Source organism: Aethalodelphis obliquidens, unplaced genomic scaffold (genome assembly GCF_003676395.1).
Source record: "Aethalodelphis obliquidens isolate GAN/ISIS:26980383/991018 unplaced genomic scaffold, ASM367639v1 scaffold8, whole genome shotgun sequence".
In the NCBI taxonomy this organism is placed as follows: domain Eukaryota; kingdom Metazoa; phylum Chordata; class Mammalia; order Artiodactyla; family Delphinidae; genus Aethalodelphis; species Aethalodelphis obliquidens.
Genome location: NW_020837952.1, coordinates 50,365,708 through 50,387,018, shown reverse-complemented (window position 1 = coordinate 50,387,018; position 21,311 = coordinate 50,365,708). Strand labels below are relative to the sequence as shown.

Sequence of the window (21,311 nt, the reverse complement as noted above, 5' to 3'; positions counted from 1 at the left end):
AAAGTAGTCATTGCAAGTGAGATGAGCATTACTAAACATTGGTATAGGGTGTAGTATAGGGGGTTCTTATTGGGGAAGATGTACTCTCAGGAAGTCACATTTTCAGATGAAACTTGAAGGATGAGTAGGACTTAGGGAGGCAAAGATGGAGATGAAGACTGGATCCGGCAAAGGAAAAAGGTGTGTGGAGGCCTACACACAGGAAATATCCATGGGCTTTGGAGAAAGGGCAAGGGAACTAAGAGGGTGAGGCAGGCAGAGCCAGAAGGCCTGCCTGCTCTTCACCATGGAAAGTAATCACTTCTCTCCATGGATCATTTTTCCTACATTTTGGGGCTCTCAAAAAAGATTCCAGAGTCACCGGAGGCTATACTGCCCTAGTTCTTCTTCTGAAAAACAGGAGGCCAAAGTTCTCAGGATTTAATCTGATAGTGTAGGCATTTGTTAAATTTAACTTTTATATTTCAAAGGTGGATTGGGAAAAGATACATAAGACCCAACAAGTAAGACAGTCAACATAGAGGGAAATAAAAACAGAAAAATAAATCTGAAGACTGGATGCGTACCTAAGACTACATGTCAGAATGTAAGCCAGATATTTGAATCAGAGCCGCCAAACAGCCAAAGCAAAAAAGGAAAGCAGATCAATGACAAGCATCCCTAATGCCCTCACTGTGTTATTTGTTGTGATACAGGAGAACCTCCATCTCTGGAAACTGGAAGGCCAACACAGGCTCTGCTATGCTGGAGCAGGTGGCCATGACAGAGAGGTAAGAGGCAAAGGAGGTGTTCAGGGAGAGGCACCAGCCATAGTGGGAGATAGATAGGGATATAATAAGGATCCTGTAATGAATGCCATCTCACACTTTGGCCAGTGTCTCTCCACCCACAGAGTACTTTCCTAGGCATGATCTCCATTACTGCCCATAACAGCCTGCAGGGAAGGTTTTATAAATAACCCCATTTTACAGATAGGGCAGAAAGTTCAGAGGGGGAAAGTGACTTGTCCAAGGTCACAGAGCTAATCAGTGACAGAGCTGAAAGTAGAACCCTACTATCTTGACTCCAAGTCCAGGGGTCTTTCCGGCCCTACCCAGCTGCTGTAGGAAGAGAGCAGGAAGTCCTCACCAGTCTTTCCCTGCTCTGACAGCTGCATGGAAGCATCCCTATTAGGGCAACAGGGCTACTGGACTGTCCACTCCTCTCTCAGACTTATTCCTATATCAATATGAGAGGGAGAGGTTGATTTCCTATGAATCATGAATGTGGCAGGGATGCACTCTGGCTGAAAGTCGCTCAGGTCTTTCTCCCTTATTTAAACAACACCTGTAAGCCATCCTCACCTGAAGAAGGACCTGTCGCCTGCTCTTGGGGCCAGCAGCATACACACATCCTTTTTTGATTGCCCAGTGACTTCTGCTTGCAAGCATTCAATGACAATGGACAAAGCATGGGCTTTGGGGTCAGAAAGCCCTGTTCAGTGAACATGTATTGAGTGCCTACTGCATGCCATGTATGTTGAGCACTAAAGAGGCCAAGATGAAAAGACCCAATCCTTCCTTTTAAGAACTCTGTATCAGTTGCAAGTGTCAGAACACAAATTAGATTGGTTTGAACCAAAGGGGGGATTTATTGGCTTGTGGCAATGAAAACTCCAGAGGTACAGCTCCAGGTAGGACTTTAGAACTTATTCTACCCCCTTAAGTTGGATAGAATATGTTGGCTTCTATGTTGGTTTCATTCTGGTCATTCATATGGTGGCCCATAATGACTCCAGGCTTATATCTTGACAGTGTCAAGTCCAGCAGAAAGAAGGTGTCTTTCCCAACCATTGCAGTCAAAGCCTGGAATAGAGCCTTATTCACAGATTGGCCTGACTTAGATCATATGACCATCCCCGAACCAATCACCATGGTCCAGAAAGCAGCAATGCTGTGATTATATAGGCCTATGTCACATCTCTGCCCCTAGAGATTGGAGTGGGACCACCCTGCTACAGTAGCGATGACTGAGTGAGACTTAGGGGAGGGATATAACACAGTCACTGTCCTCATGGAATTGCTGGTTCAGGGCTCTAAGCTGAGGAAGTGGCATGAACGAAAGTGAGTGGTCCTGCCCCTTCCAAGCTGTATTACGTAGGGTAAGTTAACTACCCTTTCTGAACTTCTTCAGTTGTAAATTGGAGTTAACATACCCAAGCCACAGGGCTGAATGAGAGAGGGATGTTCAGTACCTAACCCAGTGCTGGCCTATGGCAGGGAGGGACACTGTAAATGTTGGCTTCCTTCCCTTCCAGTCAACCCCAGGTGGCAGCTACTACCTTCCAGGTGGGTACCCACAAATGCTAAGTAGTCTCAGGGGAGTTGTGCTCATCACCTGGCACAACTGAACCACCTGGTTTGGGGGAGTCACATCCTTGCCCCAGTGGGCATTCACAGGACAGTCTTGGCCCTTTTCTTCATGGCCTTTCCAGAATGTGAGCCCAGCCTTCCCCAATGCCTCACAAGCTACTCACAGATGTCTCCAGCAGGGCACTGTCTCCCTGGCTCTGCTCAGTCCCAGGCCACATGGGCCATCTCTGCAGGAGCCTACCATGGGAGTGGGTCTGCTCAGGCCTGGAATTCACTTTCCATTCTGCAAATTCATGGGCAGTACCCTCAGTGCCTCAAGGGGCATTAGCAGATGAGATGAGAGATCTGGTTCTGAGAGCACTTCAGCTCATTCCAGGCCTTATGGCTCAGAGACACAAATAGATCTCAGAGCAGGCGTGCCCCCATGTGACCCTGGAGGGTGGGGAGAGAAGCAAGAACGTTTGACACAAAGTCCCCTGTGACTCCAAGTCCAGCCACCATGAGGGAAGCCAAGTGCAAGGCCAGGAAGACTTCTCCAGATACAAGCATCCTCTTGTTGCAGGGTCAAAGTCCAGCACTGAGATCTTCCCCTGCAAAGCAAACGGGCCTTGCAGCCATCAAGTGGCTGGAAAGGGAAAAAAAAGCAGCGGGTCCAGAGGACCAGGCCCCCAGGCCAGGCGAGAGCGGCCTGCCAGGCTCCCCTGCCCGCATTCCCCAGGCAGGAGGAGAATATGCCCTTTGTCCCCACAGGCTGGGCCTGGGAGAGCAGCCTGGGAGGGATTTCTGGGGACCTTTGAGCAGCTTTCCCAAGGGAAAAGGACTTCAGGGGAAGCTGGGTGTCCAGGATGGCTCCAGATGGGGGCAAGGCAAGCTTCCCACTACTAGGGAGCCAGTCAAGGTCTAGGCGGGGTGGGCTCAGGTCTCTGAGATCTCTCCCAGCTCCCATTCCTTCTCCCCCAGTCCTGCTTCTCTCCTGCCTTCCTGGCTCCCTTTTAGCTGCTCTCCTGCTGTCTCTCTCTCACGGTCCATCTATGTCTCTGCCTCCCTTTTTACCCATTGTGTCTCTCCCACTGCCTCTGTCTCTCTCAGGCCTCTGTCTCTCTCTGGTCTCTGTCTCTCTTGCTGCATCTCTGTCTCTCTCCATCTCTGAATGGTTGCCTGTGTGTCACTGTCTGTCCCATAACCTGTTTTTCTGTATGTGTCCTTCTGTGTCTCTCCCTCCCTCTGTCTCTGCCTCTCTCTCCCTCTGCTTCCCGTCCCTGCTCCCTGCCCCTCATGCCCACTGCCTGTCTCTCCATCCCTGCAGGTACAGGCTGTGGGTGGACAGCTGCTCAGAGATGTTTGGTGGCCTGGACATCTGCGCCGTCAAGGCTGTCCACAGCAAGGATGGCAGAGACTACATCATTGAGGTGAGAGGTGGACCAGGACGTCCTCCTGGCCTGTCCGGGCCCCTGAGCAGGCACGCCAGAGGGAAGGCGTCCAAGTGTGGCCTCCAGCATGGTCAGCTGTGTCTTAGCCCATGGCTGGGGCACAGGCAGCCCAGGCCACAGCACGCGGCCCCCACAGGCTTCTCACCTACCACCCTCACATACCCCATCCCCACCCTTGGCTGCCCCTAAGCCTTTGTGCCCAGGGGCTCTGAGCTGGCCCTCAGGAGTTCTGGGCGTGAGGTTAAGCAAATACCCCCCACCCATGGCCCTAACAGTAGGGAAAAGCATCGGGCCAAGCGTCGGCAAGATTCTGTCCCCTCAGAGGCCTCTTCAATTTTCTCAGTGTCCCAGTGTGTAAAGAGGACACACTTCCCTGGTCACTAGGCAGAGATTCCATTGTCTGTTCCATCAGCAGACAGGTACCCAGTGGCTCCCATGGGCTTGGCGTGGGGGTAGCTCTGGGGACAGAGCTCTGAGCAAGACAGACGTGGGGTGTGCAGGCTGGCAGGGAAGGGTGGTACACTAACTTCAGGGCACCGAAGGTTAGGAAAGGGGTGTGAATGGAGGGAAATGTAATTGTAAGAGAGGTCAGAGGGGCTCTGAGTCCCAGAATCTCTCCCTCAACCTTCCTGCAGCCCATGCCTCTCAGAGGCCAACCACCCCTGCTACCTTCCAGAGCTGTCGCCTACAGGTCGCCATGGTCCTTCCATCACCCTCCTCCCCTACCCCAACGACTTCCTCTCCATGCTTCTCCCAGCCCCACAGTCGCCCTCCCACCTTCAAGGCTCCCTGTGTCCGCCCCAATCCCACGGTCCCCCTCCCCCCTTGTGGTTCCCCAAGTCTCTTGGCCTCACAGCCCCCTCCCCCTTCCTAACTCCCTTTCCCTCCCCGCCACAGCTCATGGTTCTCCATTGCTTCCCCTGAAAATGCTGCTCTGGCTCAGAATTCTCCCTTCTCTCCCCAGCCTCACATCCTAGCTCTCCCACCCCCCAGAGCCCCTTCCGGTGCTTCCCTTCTGTGGCCTTCTCCAACCACTGCAGAGGCGCGGTGCTGACACAGGGCCAAGACGTGTGAGGGAGAGCCCTGTGGCTGCCCCCTCCCCGGGGTGTGGGCGGCTAATGGGAAGCACATGGCTGGGGTGACCGCAAGAGCCAGCCAGTCCTCCAGCCCCGAGTGTCTGCACCACTCCCGGGATCCACGGCATGGCGGGAGCCGGTGACTGGAGCGGTGGGAGCCCTGCTCTTCTCCTCCAGCATTGCCAGGAGGGCATCCACACCCAAGCCCAGGGAGTATCCAGCTTGGAGGTGAAGGGGAGGGAGTCCAGGCTGGACATAGCCCCTCTGCCCACACTCACCCCCCAGAAGGCCAGGTAGCTTCCAAGGATGAGTTGCATCTATATTTGCAGGTTCAATCCTGCTCTAGAAAACAGCTCTCTCCTCACGTCCAGCAGCCACCATTACCTGAAATGTCCTCAGCAGCCCCTTCTCAGAGGACATTGAAGAGGCCAGGAGCAAAACTGCTGCCCTGTACACTTGCTTCCCAGCTAGACCCAGGCTGCTCCCTGGAGGAGCGAGGATGCCTGGGACCTTCAGACCGACGCCTAGGGCATTGCATCTCCTGAGACCCTTCCTGGCCTTCCTGCCTCTGCACCTCTTCATGGGACCACCACACATGAACTCAGCTTTGGCACACATGTGGTCACTGATTGGTTCACCTATCGTTCATTCACTGTTGAGCTCCTGTTCTGGGCACCAGACCCCCAGCCAAGTGATGGAGGTGCAGCAGTGAGCACAGTCGCAGGGACCCTTCCCCTAGAGCTTCCTTTCAGAGAGGGGACCAGCAATCAGCAGAGGGACTCCTGGCTCCCTTCCCCGAGCTCCTGCCTATCTGAGTTTCCTCAGCTTTCACTCTTAGGAAACAAAAATTTGTACCCGTGGGCCCAGACTCCCTGCCTCCAGACATTCAGCGGGTCAGGGATGAAAGACCTTACACATTGAAGAAAAAAAAAAAAATTTTGTGGGTTTGGACTTTACAACACAATAAGACAACTTCTCAAAAACGTTCCAGGGTCGGGGGCAAAGAAATGGCTTTTCAGATTTTTTTGTCTCTCAGAAACATTGCAGAGTTGTTTCCATTGCTTTTCAGTTTAGAGTGAGGTCAAGGGAGATGGGGAGCTTTTTACCAGAAAGATAAAAGGTATTTTTCCCCAGTCAGGAAAAAAAACAGACAGAAGGGATCCAAAAATACTGATTTCTTCAGCCACCTCTGTGGTAAGAACATAAAATTTGTGGGACATGTTTTGTGAAGATCCTCACAGTGAAATACTCAGGGGAAAGACACTTGAACTTGTCCTCCATGACCTGTACAGGGAATGACATTGCTCATTGGAAAAATGTTTCCCTGGGGAGACCAGAATGTCCACTTCCTCTGGCTGTGTCCACCATGGGGACTCCAGAATGCTCTGACCTCAGGTTCCTTGTGGTGGCTGTTTTCTACTGCAGGGAGTGTAGGAAACAGAAACCAGAACAAAAAGGGGTGGGCGGGCTCAGGAAGAGAAAGGACGACAGGCCTGTGTACACGTAGACGCCACAGTTATAACTCAACTCAGCCCACATTGAACGAGAGACTGTCCATGCGCCGGGCACTGGGAGCCAGGGTACCAGGAACCCAGGCATGACCAACAGGGAGCTCAGTTTGAGGACAGTTTTCAGGACCGTCCATAATAGGATCTGCGTCACATCCTTGAGTTTGCTTTTCAGCTTCCCCACCATAGTAGGTGCTTTAGACACACAGGCTCCTAAGGCCCAGCTGGAAGGGTCTTTGCCGCTGCCCACACCCCTCAGTTTATAGTTGAGGGAAACAACAGGCCCACAGAGGAAGAGTGACATGCCAAGATCACACAGCAAGTCCCTAGCAGAACCAAAGCCTGGAACCCAGGTCTGCTGTTCCCCTTTCTTACCACAGAGAGCTAGCTGTCCGTTGATCGGTGAGACACGGAAGGATTGCTAGCAATCTGTCCTTGAATTTGCTACTTCTTTGCCTTCAGTTTTCCCATCATGATAAGGATAGTAATGGTACCTATCTCAAAGAGCTATGCTGAGATTTGTGTGAGGTCATCCACACCCAGTGCTTAGGACAGCGCCTGGCACATAATAATGACATGTAGCACTTATTAGTATCCTTATCGTCCTCAGCAGGACTTATTGTAGCGACCTTTCATTCCTCCATTCAAGAGGTACTTAGTGAGGGCACACCTGTCTAACAGGACACAGGGTCCATCCCCAGCCCAGGGGCTCACCGTCTGGTTGGGGAGACACACATCAACAGGAGACCATGGCCCTGTGGGATAAGCTCTCCAATGGGACGACCAAAGTGAGGGTGGCAGGAGTGCCGAGGAGGCTTCCCAGAGGAAGGGCCGGCTAGATGTTCCCTGACGGATAAGAAGGGCCTAGGCAGGTAGAGAGTGGGCAGAGAGAATGACATGCACAAGGACCTGGACAAGAGAGAGAACCTGGTGAGTCCCCAGCTTGGGAAAAGGGAGAACGAGACAGTGCGTTTGATGGGGGCGGGGGGAGGGGGGTGTTGGTGAACAGGCTGGATTTGCCTACAGCTGGGGAGGAGACAGAGGGCCCACCGAGGCCTCGCTCCCCTTCGAGACCGTCTACAGCTGCCCGTGCCTGGGGAATCACCTGGATCGTTGGCCTGCGTGACTTCGGGCAAGTCCCTTCCCATCTCTGGGCCTCGGTTTCCCCATCTGCAAGAAAAGCGGATGTGCGGATGTACAAATATGATCTCTCAGGCCCCCTCCCAGTGTAAGAACTGTGCCTCCTTTGAGAAGCAGCCTGCTCCCCGTGGGAGAAGTTCCTCTCCAGGAGTTTATTCTGCCAGAGCCCTGGAGAACAGGACTTGCCTCTTCCCTCTTCTCTCCGAGCCCTGAGTCGACTCTAACCCTTGTTATTTTTTTGGTCATAATCGAGCCCCCCACCTTCACTGCTTCAGGCTTTGTGGAAAACCTTGACCTTGGGCCAGAGTTCAGGAGGCCAGCCCCAATCCTGGGTGGGGGCCAAGGTGGGAAAGGAGGGGCAGAGACCAGCTCCCCAAAGAAAAGAGCAGAAAAGGTCAGCAAAGGCTCCCAGCCCTTGGTCGCATGTCTGAGGTCCAGCAAATGTCGACTGAATTGAACTGAGTCCAGGGAGTTGATTTAGACTGAACTGCAGGAAACTGGCTGTCTCCACGGTGGTCATTCCCAGCTGGAGGCGCTGGGCTGGGTGTTTGCATGGAGAGCATTGCCATCTAGTGTTCACTTCTGTCATGAGCTCTGAGCCTGCCTCCTGGGATGCGCTGCCTGGCCGCCCTGGCCTGAGGGTCCTTCAGGACTCCTTTCTCTCATCACCTGCAGGTGATGGACAGCTCCATGCCCCTGATTGGAGAGCACCTGGAAGAGGACAAACAGCTGATGGCCGATCTCGTTGTCTCCAAAATGAGCCAACTCCCGATGCCAGGGGGCACAGTGCCCTCGCCCCTGAGGCCTTGGGTAAGGCCCTCGGAAGTAAGGGACACTGTGTAGCCATGAGAAATGCCTGGCTGTCTGGGAATGGGTGCCCTGATCCACAGGAGATGCTCCCAGGGAGGAGCCAACTTGGGGAGAAAGGAATGGGGTGTGGGTGAGGCTGGGATTGGGGGAGAGCGTGTAGCCCTGCTCCTGATGGGGGAATTTGGGAGGCTCTGAGAGGCCCTTCCTCCCTTCACCATCCTGGGGAGAAAAACCTTGTCTCAACTGGGCTTTGGGTGTCTGTAGGCAGAGATTATTAACATAAGAAACCAGTTGTCTCCTCTGTGCCCTCAATCCCGGGCCTGAGCAGGGAGCAGGGTGTGTGTGTGTGTGCGCGCACACACGTGTCCGTGTACACACATGCCCTTTGTATACTCCCAGGGCACCAGTCAATAGAGACTATTGTGTCTTCCGTTTTCCTCATCCTCCAACCTCGACCTGCTCCCTCAGAGCTCCTCCCTTCCGCAGTCCTCACCATGGACTACCAGATTATTCTCCAAAGAATTTGCTAGACCCCCAGCTTTCTGGAAAAGCAAGTCCCAAAACCTGCTCCCCCTTTCCCCACAAAAACAAACCTGTGATAACAGATGTCAGAATGACGGTCATACTCGAGGGGGCTGCTGGCTGGGTGGGGCCACAGAGCAGGCTTCTCCACTGGATATGTTCTGTCTTGACCTGCTTGGTGGTTACACAGGTGTATCCACGTGTGAAAACTCGTTGTGCTGCACACTTAGGAACTGTGTACATGATGTAAGTTTTACCTCAGTAGTGAACGGATGTTGATAAACCCTGCCCTCGTACGCAGGAAGTAAATGGCTGTGGTGATCGCAACAGGCTTCTTTTCTCTTCTGCTCTAGACTCCTCAGACTAAACCAGCAAAACCCCCTGGGCAAGCCCAGCTTGGGCCTCCTCTCGGACAGCCTCAGCCACGGACACCCACACAAGGTAGGGCCCACGACGAGCCGCGCACCGAGAGAAACCGTCCAGCAAGCATGCTGGAATGCACTGAGGGGTCCACGCGTGACTTCCAGAAGGCGCTCTGGAAGCGCGCCTTCCAGATATGTGCCCTTGCTCTGTATGCAGAATGAAAGAGACCATGAGGTTTGTCACCCCCTTAAAGTCAGAAAAGGAGGAAAGGAAGACAGACAGTAAAATGTATTAAGTACCACTGTGCTAGGGACTTTCCCATTTGTTTTCTCATTTTCAGCCTCCCAACTTGTCAACAGTGAAAACAACCATATTTCCTTTTTACAGAGATGGGTGTTGAGGTTTCGTCCAAGGAAGCACAAGAAAATGGCAGGTTTACAAGTCTGGGCTTTCAGATCTTCTAGAAGTTGTCTGGTTCCTAGCTGCTAGCAGTGCCTGGTTATAGATTTATGAGCCAACCAGCTAGAGTGAGAAAGAAAGACGGAACGTCGTACAGAACCTTGTCGACTGGAATTGTTCCTCAAAAAATATCCCAGCATTACTATGTAAATGCCACCATTTATTAGAGAATGGATGAACTATTGATGACAAGATGAAAAGAAATCGTGGCAATAACTAACTCTCTCAGGCTGCCAGCTGCTCGGGTGTTCTCACGCTCAGGCCTGGGGAGAAGGTCAGCCCAGGTCCTCTCCTGCAGTCAGAACTTTCCGGGCACACTCGCTGCTCTAGTGCCAGCTTGGAGCCTCAGGACCGCTTCGCACCAAGAAGCCAGGCCAGGCATTTTCATGGCGACCTTTTAAGGATCTGCTTTAAGACTCATCAGAAAGAAACATTACTATCACACTGTGGCCTTCCCAGTCGCTTTTATCAAAGTAGCAGATTCACTGCTTCTTGGGAAAATCGGCCTTGGGCACTAAATGGCTTCTTCTTCGAAAGGTCTTAGATAAAACACTCCATTCGTCTTTCCTTTCTGTGCTTCTCTTCTTGGAAAAGCAGAAAGCATTTAAGAAGAGGGAAATTGCATGACTTTATATAACTGTGTACCAAAGAACACTGGCTGCTTCTTCAGGCAGATAAACACCTATTTGAATCCACTTCCATGTCTCAGTACCCTGGCAGACTTAGGCAAGTTACATCACTTCTCAGAGCCTCAGTTTCCCCAGTGATAAAGGAGGAAATGACAGCTGCCCCGTTTAGTAATGGGAAGCTTCCCGTGAGAAAATGCAGGTGAAGCAGTTAGCAAGGTGTCCCGGCGTGGAGGTAGTACTTAGTAGGTTCTAGCTCTTACTACTACTAATATACTGTTAATAACTATTTATATGACCTTTACCATTAAAAACTCACTATTAATATTTTGTGTCTTACTAACAATTATACATGTTGTCCTTAACGGTTGTTATCATAACAATCCTTATAACTAAAGCAGCCCCACTGCCCTCCTGCCTGGTGATAATTCTATAATTATAAATGTTCAAAAACAACTTATTCATCACCCTGCCAGGCTCTGACTGTGCCTCTGCCCTACCCTGGCCTGTCTCACTCTGCCCCAGGACTTACTTTTTCAACCACATTTGAACCGAGCACTTTTAAAACAGAGAGCTACTGTATTCTGGTTTCCTTTCCGGCCCGGAGTAGAGACACGCTCGATAAAGGGATATTTTAAGCGACATGAGGCTAAACACACGTTTAGTGAGTTGAAAAACAATCAATTTAAAACCAATTAGGATAATTAAAGAAAATGCTCATTGAATTAACATTCAGATTAAAAATAACAAGGCTAATTAAAACACAGTGCTTTCATTGAGTTCCCAAAATAACAAGATCACATTATTAACTTGTTTTCTGAACTCACTACTCACTTTCAACTCAGTAAAAATGAAGGTCTCTTTTAATGAACCTCATCATCTTTTAGCACCAATCCTGGGCTAAGGCAAATACTTTCTACATTTAATTTTTTTTCTGTATGTGCTCAAACAAAAAATACTAAATTTGTTGCTTTGCTGAGAAGCTGAAAGAAATTAGTGTCTCTTGATGAATCCCACCTGTATAATAGGGACTGAACGAATAGTTAATAAATGAATGAATGAGTATCCAGATTTTCCAAGATATTATCAGTCTTGAGGAGAAGAATGTGGAGAGGTGGGGCGGGGGGGAGGATTTAAGATAAAACTAGAAAACATGTCTTTTTGGACCTACAATGGGTTTAAAAAACAAAAAAAGTAAACCAACATTTAAAAATCAGAAGCTTTTACATAAACATCTAGATTTCCAGCTTCTCTTGATAGAGCAGGAGCTCTAGAAACAGTGGGCCTGCTTGCTACGTAGCAACCGTCCACTGACAGGGCAAGGACTCCTCCGTTTGCCTCAGGCCCTCCTCCTTCCTTGCTGGTGTCACTGCCACAGTGACACAGCGCCAATTGCCATTTTCTTTGTGCTTGCACCTCTTTAAAGAGGTAAGTCTCTGAACCGTGTACCTCAAGTGGGAAATTTTTTAAAGCCACGTGATTTTTCTGACACTCTCCTGCTTTATTTATTTATCTGCCTGGCCCTATAGGTGTTTGAGTTTTGTGATCAATGGGTCCTCCAATCTACTGGGACAATATAGTCATGAATCAAGCCGTGTGCAGTCAGTTGCTAGACTAGAGCTGCAATTCAGTCCAACCTGGAAAGTGTTGCACAAGCTCACAAAGATGTTCAGATGTGGAGGGATGTTTGATGTCTAGTCCAACGACCTCATTTCCAAACAAGGGCCCAGAGAGGAGAAGTGACGCACCCACAGTCACATGGCAGGTTAATGGCAAGGAGCTGGGGCTCTGGTACCTGTAGGGTGTCAGGGCCACCAGACATGCAGGTCGTGCCCACCACACAGGGCCCAGCTGAGACAGTCTGAGCGGGAGGCCAGCTGAAATCTAGTCCTTGCCCCCTTTGCACCGGGCTCAGAGCAGCCACCACTGGGGGAAAGCACCTTTTTCTTAATTTGCACAAAGGTGCTGCCCTGTGTGGTACAGTAAAGAAAGGAAAAAAGGGAAACAAGAGAAAACAGAGCTTTGAGTCAGAGAGATCTAGGTTTGAGTCTAGGCTCTTCCCCTTACTAGAAGTGACACTTTTTAAGCAAGTCGCAGTATACCTGGGACTGAGTTTCTTTGTAAAATGGGGATGATAATAATGCCTAACCCACAAGCTGCGAGGGTGCCCAGCCCAAGGCCGGGACATGATAGAGAGGACACAGTAGAGACCTGGGGAGCTCACACAAGTGGAAGCCACATTATGAAAGGGCTCAGAGTTGAGCTCCAGCCCTTTTTAAACTCTCATCTCCCATCCTCTCAACAAAGCATGGCGAGAATCACTGTGGTGCATCCCACCTTCCCAGGAGCCGCTGTATCCTGGGATGGCGAGCAGCAGGCAGCTAGTCTGCCTTGCCAAGGTGCATTTCACAATCCGCAGTCCTGACACCTGGGTTCAAGGGTGAGGAGGGTGCACCTTGCTTGCTTGGAGCCTTGGAATTCCACTCAAAGTCATTTCTGGGAGGCTAAAATGTCCTTTCGCTTGTAGGTGAAAGCCTGTATGCTCTGTGCAGGAACAGGGTGAAGCCAAGCTCCTCTGTGGGCTTTCCGTGGTTACCCCTTCTAGTTATGAAACCTTAATGAGGCTGTTTCCACTGCAACCTGATGAGAAGAGTGGTATCTTCCCTACCAGCCTCTCTCTAGATCAAATGATATATTGCTTTTGAAAAAGTTCTTAGAAAAGGTTAGAGAGCTATTCGAAAGTAAGGGATAATTATTTTCATTGTTTCAAAAGTAATACATCTTCAGTGTGGAAAACATCAGTGAGCAAAAGGAGGAGAATTTAAGTCCCTCATCATCCCACCGCTTTTAAAATCATTGCTCAGTGCCTCATTACTCGAAGCGTGGAAGCAGAAGCATCACCTGGGAGCTTGTTAGTAACGTAGACCCCATTCGTGTTGCCATAACAGAATACCACAGACTGAGTGGCTTCATCAACAGACCTTTATTTTCCATGGTTCTGGAGGCTGGAAGATCAAGGTGCCAGCAGGGTTGAAACTTCTCCCCAGGGCTTGCAGACAACACCTTCTCTCTCTGTCTTCACGTGGCCTTTCCTCTGTGTGTGCAGGTCCCTGGTCTCTCTCTCTCTTCTCATAAGGACACCAGTCCTATTGGATTAGGGCCCACCTTTATGGCATCATTCAACAATAGTTGCCTCCTTTAAGGCCCTATTTCCAAATACAGTCACACCAGGGGTTAGGACTCCACCATATGAATTCTGTGAAGGGACACGATCCAGTTCATAACACCGCTCAAGACCTACTGTATCGGAATCTTTATTTTGACAAGACGCATGGGGATTCACATGCCATTAAAGTCTGAGACACACTGGTTTCAATGTATAACCTTCCAGTCTTTCTTTTTTACATAGCTTCATATATATACGTGCCAAAATGGAATTAAATGGCAAATACTGTTTTATAAGCTGCTTATCAACAACATCCCACGTCATTTAATATTATTCTGCCACGTCATACGTGATGACCATAGCATATTCCGTTATATGAATTTATCTTAATGTTCCTAGTCAGTTCCTCTACAGTTAGGCATTTGTATTGTTTTCAGTTTTTCACTGTTACAAAAAACACTGTAGGGACTTCCCTGGCGGTCCAGCGGTTAAGACTTCACCTTCCAAAGCAGGGGGTGCGGGTTCAATCCCTGGTCAGGGAACTAAGATCCCACGTGCCTCGTGGCCAAAAAACCAAAACATAAAGCAGAAGCAATTATTGTCACAAATTCAATAAAGACTTTTTAAAAATGGGCCACATCAAAAAAATCTTAAAAAAAAATGAAAAACACTGTAATGAACATCCCTGAAGTGACACTTGTGCACAGCCATATTTATCGTAAAAAAATCTGAATGTAATAATTTTTTTCTCCCTGTAGGGGGCCCTCGCCAAGCTCAGTCTCCTCAGCCCCCAAGATCTGGAAGCCCCTCGCAACAGAGGCTCTCCCCACAAGGCCAGCAACCCCTGAGTCCCTCATCTGGATCTCCACAGCAGCAGAGGTCACCAGGCTCTCCACAGCTATCCCGCACATCTGGAGGCAGCTCTCCAAACCAGGTCTCCAAGCCAGGCACCACCCTTACCTCACAGCCCCGGCCCCCCATGCAGAGCCGCAGCACCTCCCAACAGGGTGAAGAGTCCAAGAAACCAGCAGCACCCCACCCCCATCTCAAGTAAGTGCTTTGGGAATTGGGAAGGGCATAGGGTGGACTTAGGGTGTGGACAGAGCTGGGCTGGCTCAGGATCAGGAACTCGGAGACAGAGGAAGACCCACCAAGGACTCACCCAGACTTTAAATGGGTAGAAAGGAGCCCAGAGGATGGAACCGGGATGGCAGGCAGGGCCCAGAAAGGTGAGAGGATAGATTAGGTCCCACTGTGATCCTCCGTGTATACATGCATCAGTTATCTCTTGCTGCATAACAAACCACCCTGAAACTTAGTGGCTTAAGAAAACAACCATTTTCTTTGTTCATAATTTTTTGGTTTAGCAATTTGTTCTGAGTTTGGCTCAGCTGGGAGGATCTTCTGCTGGTCTCTCCTGTAGAGTTGCCAGATAAAATATAGGATGCCCAGGTAGATTTGAATTTCAGATAAACAATGAATAGTTTTGAACATAAGTATGCCCTCAAATGTTACATGGGATATACTTATACTCAAAAAGTAATTGTTTTTAATCTGAATTTCAAAATTAACTGGGTGTCCTGTATTTTTACTTACTAACTCTAGCAACCCTACTCTACTGGGATCACTCATCTGGCTGTAGTCATCTGGCAGCTTACCTGGGGCTGGATGGTCCAAGAGGGCCTCCTGCACATATCTGGTTGTTGGTGTTGCCTGTCAGCTGAGCTCCTCTCTCTCCTTGGGCCTCATCCTCCAGCAGGCTGGGCCCAGCTTCCTCACATGGTAGAATTACATTCCAAAGGGGCAAAAGTAGAAGCCTCAAGGCTTCTCGAGGTCCAGCCTTAGAAGATGCCACATAATGTCATTTCATCCCATCACACGCCTTTGGTAAATACGAGTCACATGGTCAAGCCCAGATTAAAGAGGTGGGGAAATAGACTCTTGATAGGAGGATCTGCAGAGTCGCATTGTGAAAGACTAGGTGATGGGGACGGGAAGGAGTATTGCCACCACTTTGTGAAAGATCCATCCCAGTGCACACACATCCTCTCTCCTGGTTCCACTCAAGCCCGTCTCTTGGTTTGAGGTCAGAAAGAGAGACCCTAAATGTGTTTTCTTTGGTAAGCTTCTCCCTTTCTTCAACTCCAAACACTAATATTAATAATCATCGTTTCACTGCTAGCATCTATTATCTACTTACTATGTACTAAGCACTTTACCTAGTTGGTTTGTTTTTTTTAAGTCCCACAGGCTTAGGAGTTAATAACAATTATTATCCCCATTTTACAGATGAGCAAACAGAGAAAGACATTAATAATTTGCCAGAGTTTCCACTGTTAGGAAGTAGAAGAGCTAGGATTGAACACAGGACATCCAGCCCGTGAGTCATGCTAACCATCATTTTTCTGAATAGGTAATACATTCACATGGTTCAAAGATCTGAAAGATATTGTTTTTATTGAAAAAAATCTTCCTCCCATCTCATTCCTATCCAATGCTTTCCTGCCCCCTGCGCCCCAGAGGTGACCATTTTTGTTAGTTCCTTGTGTGTTCCTCCAGTGTTTCCTTATGCAAATACAGAAATATATGTTCTGATTCCCTCCTCCCACTTATTTCCACAATCAGCAGTATTCACTGTCCACACCATTTTGCTCCTTGCTTTTACATTTAACAGTAAATCCTGGAGCTCTTCCACTCAGTTCATTGACATTTTCTCCTTTTCGCAGCTGTATAGTATTCTACTATATAGTTATACTACAATTTATCCAACTAATCCACCCTAAATGGAAATATGGTATGCTCTTACAAAGAAGGTTGCAGTGAATAGCCTTGAAAACATGCTGTTTCTTATACGTGCAGGATCAGCTGTATAGAAAATACCTGAAATGGTATTATTGGATCAAAGGACAAATGCGTTTTTAGTTTGATGAAATTAGCAAGTGGTCCTCCAGCAATAGGCATAGAGGTTGACGGCACAGACTCTAGAGTCAGACCACCTGGGTTCAGTGTCAGCTCTGCCACTTGAAAGCTGCATGACCTCAGAAAAGTTACCTAATCTCTCTGTGCTTAGACTTCCTCTCATGCAAAATGGGGACAATAGTACTTGCACCACAGGGTTATTGTAAGGATTAAAATGAGTTTTTGCACAGTTAGTGCTTCTAGCCAGCCAGAATGCAGCTGGCTCCTTACGGGTGTATCTGTGACAGCCTCTCACACGTGAAAAGATACAGCCCAGCTGATCACAGGACAGACGAGGGCTTTGGGACTTAAGCCAGGTTTGGACACTAACCTCAATAGTCATCTAGCTAAAAACACTTAAATCTCCTGGGTTGTTGCTCTAAAGTATTATTTGGTTCAATTCAAATCCACAGGTATTTATCAAATGCCTACTCTGAACTTAGTCCTGGATAACACCCCGGGGGGAATAAGCAAAGGGGGAAAAGACAGTCTCTGCTTTGAAGAAGATTTTGTTCAATGTGATGACAAGACCAAGTGGGGATCTCTTCCTATGTCTTTCACCCCCACTAGACTGTGAGCCCCTTGAGGGCAGGGCCTGAATCTCATTCATCTCTCCAACCTGTCACCTAGCATGAGGCTGGCACACAGGGTCAAACACTGTTGTTCAAACAGTAGGCACCGTGAGAATTCCAAAATGGGCTGGAATCGGCAATAAGGGCTTCCGAGAAGAGTTGGAATTGAAGCCCGGAGTGTCAGAGCTAGAAGAGACCTGAGGGTGGGCCAGACCGACCCTCCATTTCGCCGATGAGGGAGAGGAGGTCCCGAGCAGTGAGTTACTTGCCCACAGCCGGAGGGGCCAAATGGCAGAGAGGGTCTGGAATACAGACCTCCTGATTCCCAGACTAGCGCTGGAAAGTATAGGAGGAACAACCATAACCCGGTGATACAGCCCTTCACCAAGTGGGTTTGTACACAGAGGCAGGAGAGTGGTCAAGTTGCGCTCTAGTCACGCCTGCCGTCTGAGCAGCCTGGCTTTGTGAAAAGGATATGAGCCCTGGATGCTCCCCTGTTACTTGCTGTAAGCCCCAATTCCTGTGCCTAAAACAGAAGGCTACCAATAACCACCTTGCAGGTTAATTGCGTGTGTGGTGTACTCAGCATCGTGTAAGGGCGGGGATGCCTTGTTTCTGGTCTCACTGTCCTTGTGGTGACGGGGCTCACCCAGCTGGCTTCCAGGCAAGCCCCAGGACTCACTTCCTGGGGAGTCCAGCCTTGTCGCCCCCAACCCCCTTGCCTTTCTGTTTCAGCAAATCCCAGTCCCTGACTAACAGCCTCAGCACGTCTGACGCCTCCCAGCGTGGGACCCCAAGTGAAGACGAGGCCAAGGCCGAGACCATCCGCAACCTGAGGAAGTCTTTCGCCAGCCTGTTCTCTGACTAACCCTGTCCAGGCCGGGAGGGGGGTGCCCCGTTACACTCCCCCCTCTCCTGCCCCATCCTCCATCTCAGCCTTGGTTCCTGACGGGAACAGAATGGAGGGCCTGAGAATATACTTTCCAAATGCCTTTGGTCCAGGAACTGAGTGTCTACATGTGTTCCCACTTTCCTTTGCCATGACGTTCCAGCATTGCCCGACTGAGGGGTGGGCCTTTGAGAGCCTCCAGGTTCCTCAAAACGGGCCTTAAAGACAGGCACCTCGTCAACCTTCCTACCCAGATGCTTGCTTCCCTGCCTCAGATAACCACGTGAGATGTCTGTGTGTGGCTAGTTTTGACATTTCTTGTTAGTGTTTTGCTTGCCTTTGGGAAGGGCCCCCTCTGAGCCTTGCCCCACCTCCATCAAATGCAGACGCTGAAGTCAGACCTCAGCAATGTAGGAGGCAATAAACTTTTGACAGTGTTTTGCAAACAAAAGGACAAAAGCGCAGCCAGGGGAACCTACCACCTACCCTTGCAAGTCCCATCCAAGCTCAAGAGATGGCCCTGCAGACCAGACAGGCGAAGCCCCATCACACCCACCACCAGTGGACCTTGAGGACCATGGAAAGAATTCAGAGGCTGCGTGGCCCGTGGGGCCTTTCAGAACACAACAGAAACAGAGGGGAGGCTTTACAATGTCGCTCGTGCCCAGAGTGCTATCCTAAATTGGACAGCCAAGAGCAGACCATGGGTTCTTTTAGGAATCATCACTAGTTCCCAGAGGGGGAATATGCCCTCCACTTCCCAAGGAAGGAGTTAGGTTAGGGCCTCTCTACCCATTCCGTGTTACACCACCATTTGGTCTCTGAATTCCTACCAGGAATGTTGTTTTCTCCTCAAGGACATACAAGGAGCCAGAGACAGCGAGCAGATGGATGACACAGGATCAGAAAGTGCAGTGACAGTAACTTCTAGCTCGGCGTTTTGCAGGCAGTGTACAGCAAGGCACTGGAAGGTTAGTTATAAAAGGGTTCACCGGTCAAACGTGTTTAGGAAACACTGTTTTTTGTTTGTTTCTCTTCTGAGATTGATAGTACGTATCAAAGGCTCTTGGAATTCCTGCAGTAAAGAAATTAGCTTTAACTTTGTTTAACCCACACTTATTTGACTAAACCAGTTAACTGCAGAGCTGGAAAATGTAACCCTGACTCCCTTCCCAATGCTTTCTCCTACATCAGGCTCCTGTCATGATTAGATGGGGTGCAGGGGTGCCCCAAATCTCCAGGCACCTGGTGCTGGAAACATTGTAGGTGCCAGACCAGCCTCCTGGCTCCAAAGAGCCGAGGAGAGTCCAACATAGCCATGCTATCCCCTCACAGCCCACTTCGCAACTTGAGGCACGTCTTCCCCTCACCGTTCATAGGGAAGGGGGAGAGGGAGGTAAAAATGAAAGCGTCCTTGGCCTGGCGCTGCATTCTGAATAAAAGAGTGCAGAAAACTATCGGGCAGGATGTAACACCACAAAGCCACGTGTTTTAGAAGATTGAGAACACAGGAAATACGTGAGGCGACCGTCACTCTTCTACACTGGAAATTAAGATTGGAAGAAAAAATCAAACTATCTCACCCAATTCTCAGTAATAAAACACAGCCCAAAATACACAACAAAGTGGTGATAGGCTAGACAAAGTTTCTCAAAGCATGAGACATGGCCAATGTGCATAGCTAGCTTCATTTCAGACCAAAGGATTCAGAATTTCTGGTCATAAGGCCCAGAACCTGTATCTTTGTCAATCTCCCTAAGTATTTTGAATGCACGTTGAAGTTAGACCAGCAGCCCTGCCCTGAGCTGTGTGGAGAAGGTGAGAAACAGTACCGGTGTGGAAGCGTCACAGCCAGGGCCCACTCCTTGGGTGAGCACAGCTAGTGGCTCCATAAACCGTGATTACATGGCTTAACTTTTCCCACTTTCCCATATTCTGTCCCTTGTCCCTGAAAACATCGCAACATTCAAACCATATTTCCCAGATATTCCAGTAGAATATCAAACTCATTTCTCAGGCCAGGCATCCTTGTTTTTATAACCATGCACAGAAGATTCCATGACATGAGACAAGTTTATAACCAACACATGGCAATAAATTTTCCCATCAGTCTGTGTATGAGTACAGAGACCAAGAATGGTCCTTTGGAGACCGTTGATCCCCAAAATGGACTGTTTTCTCACATAGGCTAGCACATGTTCCCTCCAAGCATTTAACCTTTAATAATTGTGATATTTTTTAATGGGAAAGAACAAAATGAAAGGGGGAAGGGAGTCACTCTGTAGAGAGTCTGAAAGGTTGTGTTTGTTATTTTTTGCTCTGTTTCACAACCTTGGCCCAAAGAAAGACTAGCATTTTCCGTCCAAGGTGACTTGGTGAGGCTGAAACATGACACAGATCCATTTGGTTGTGCTGACATGTAGCACAATGAAGAGAGAATTTCAAATGCAGCCTCAGTAGACACCTCCACCAGCCGGAGAAAATATCTTCTTCCAGATCGTCCTCCTAACAGCATGATAAAAGGGTACTGTCATCTAATTGTCAAATCAGCTTTCGAGGGATACTGGAATCTGCGTATCCTTTCTCTTGCATTAATCCTCTGGGTCCTCTTCATCATTACCACACTGCCCCCCCGTTCAGTCCCTGCTGATGGAGCAGTTAGTTCTACCATTCCAGAATTTCAGGGGTTATAGGCCTTCATTCCCATGGTAACAAATACAGTAGCAAATCCCATGAGCCTGAACTTCAGCTACCTTCTGGAAGTTCTCATCTGAATTTTCAGTGGAAGGAGCTCAAGGGGAAAGCAAGCCAGTGCCGGCATCTCGTGAACGAGCTACGTGGGCACAGCGCAGCGCACGCCTTGTTCGGCACGCGGTGTGCAGGATGTGTGTTAGGTTGGCCCTCCTAGAAAACTATGAAATTAACAAAATGTAAACAAAATGTTAAGAGAAAAGAAAAAGGCTGTTTTTCTACCAGTATCAATGTGAAGAAATCACTTGCCCAGGAAGAGAATCAAACCAACAGAGAGATTGGTAAGAAGCTGAAGAGAATCTGTGGCCGCTTTTTAACCTACGGGAGAAAGCAGAGCAGAAGGCTGAGACCTCCCCCGTGGTGAGCGTGGCCCACACAGGTGAGTTGACTGCCGGGCCACTGAGGCTGGGAGCTGAAGGGACCAGGTGCCACTGTCAGCATCAGTCAGGAGGTGCAGCGAGCAGACCAGGACAATACGAAGGCTTGTCCAGCAAAGACCCTGGGGTTCCATCCAGACCACACAGCAGGCCACAGCAGAGCCCAGCTCGAGCCATCCTGCAGGCACACAGTGTTCTTTCAGAGCCCTGCCCCTCCCAGTGCCTCATTCAACTTCATAGAACAAGTTGGTGGCTCATTTGGTTTTGTGTGTTTAGAATCTGTGAAAGGATGCAAGTTAGAGTCCCAGTGTAA

The 21,311-nt window shown here is 49.3% G+C and overlaps 1 protein-coding gene across 2 annotated transcripts in view; it reads left to right on the top strand.

Moving 5' to 3' along the window:
- The window catches only part of SYN3 (synapsin III), a 412,466-nt gene extending 393,499 nt beyond the window's left edge, over positions 1–18,967 (top strand). Inside the window, exons 8-13 of one of the 2 annotated variants that reach the window (XM_027107476.1) lie at positions 696–770; positions 3,658–3,760; positions 8,181–8,315; positions 9,191–9,278; positions 14,210–14,501; positions 17,717–18,967. In XM_027107476.1, coding sequence (XP_026963277.1) covers positions 696–770; positions 3,658–3,760; positions 8,181–8,315; positions 9,191–9,278; positions 14,210–14,501; positions 17,717–17,849 — 826 coding nt within the window. In that variant the 3' untranslated portion in view covers positions 17,850–18,967. The remainder of the gene's footprint in view (positions 1–695; positions 771–3,657; positions 3,761–8,180; positions 8,316–9,190; positions 9,279–14,209; positions 14,502–17,716) is intronic. The other variant, XM_027107477.1, reaches the window with a different exon arrangement.
- Positions 18,968–21,311: the final 2,344 nt, after the last annotated feature.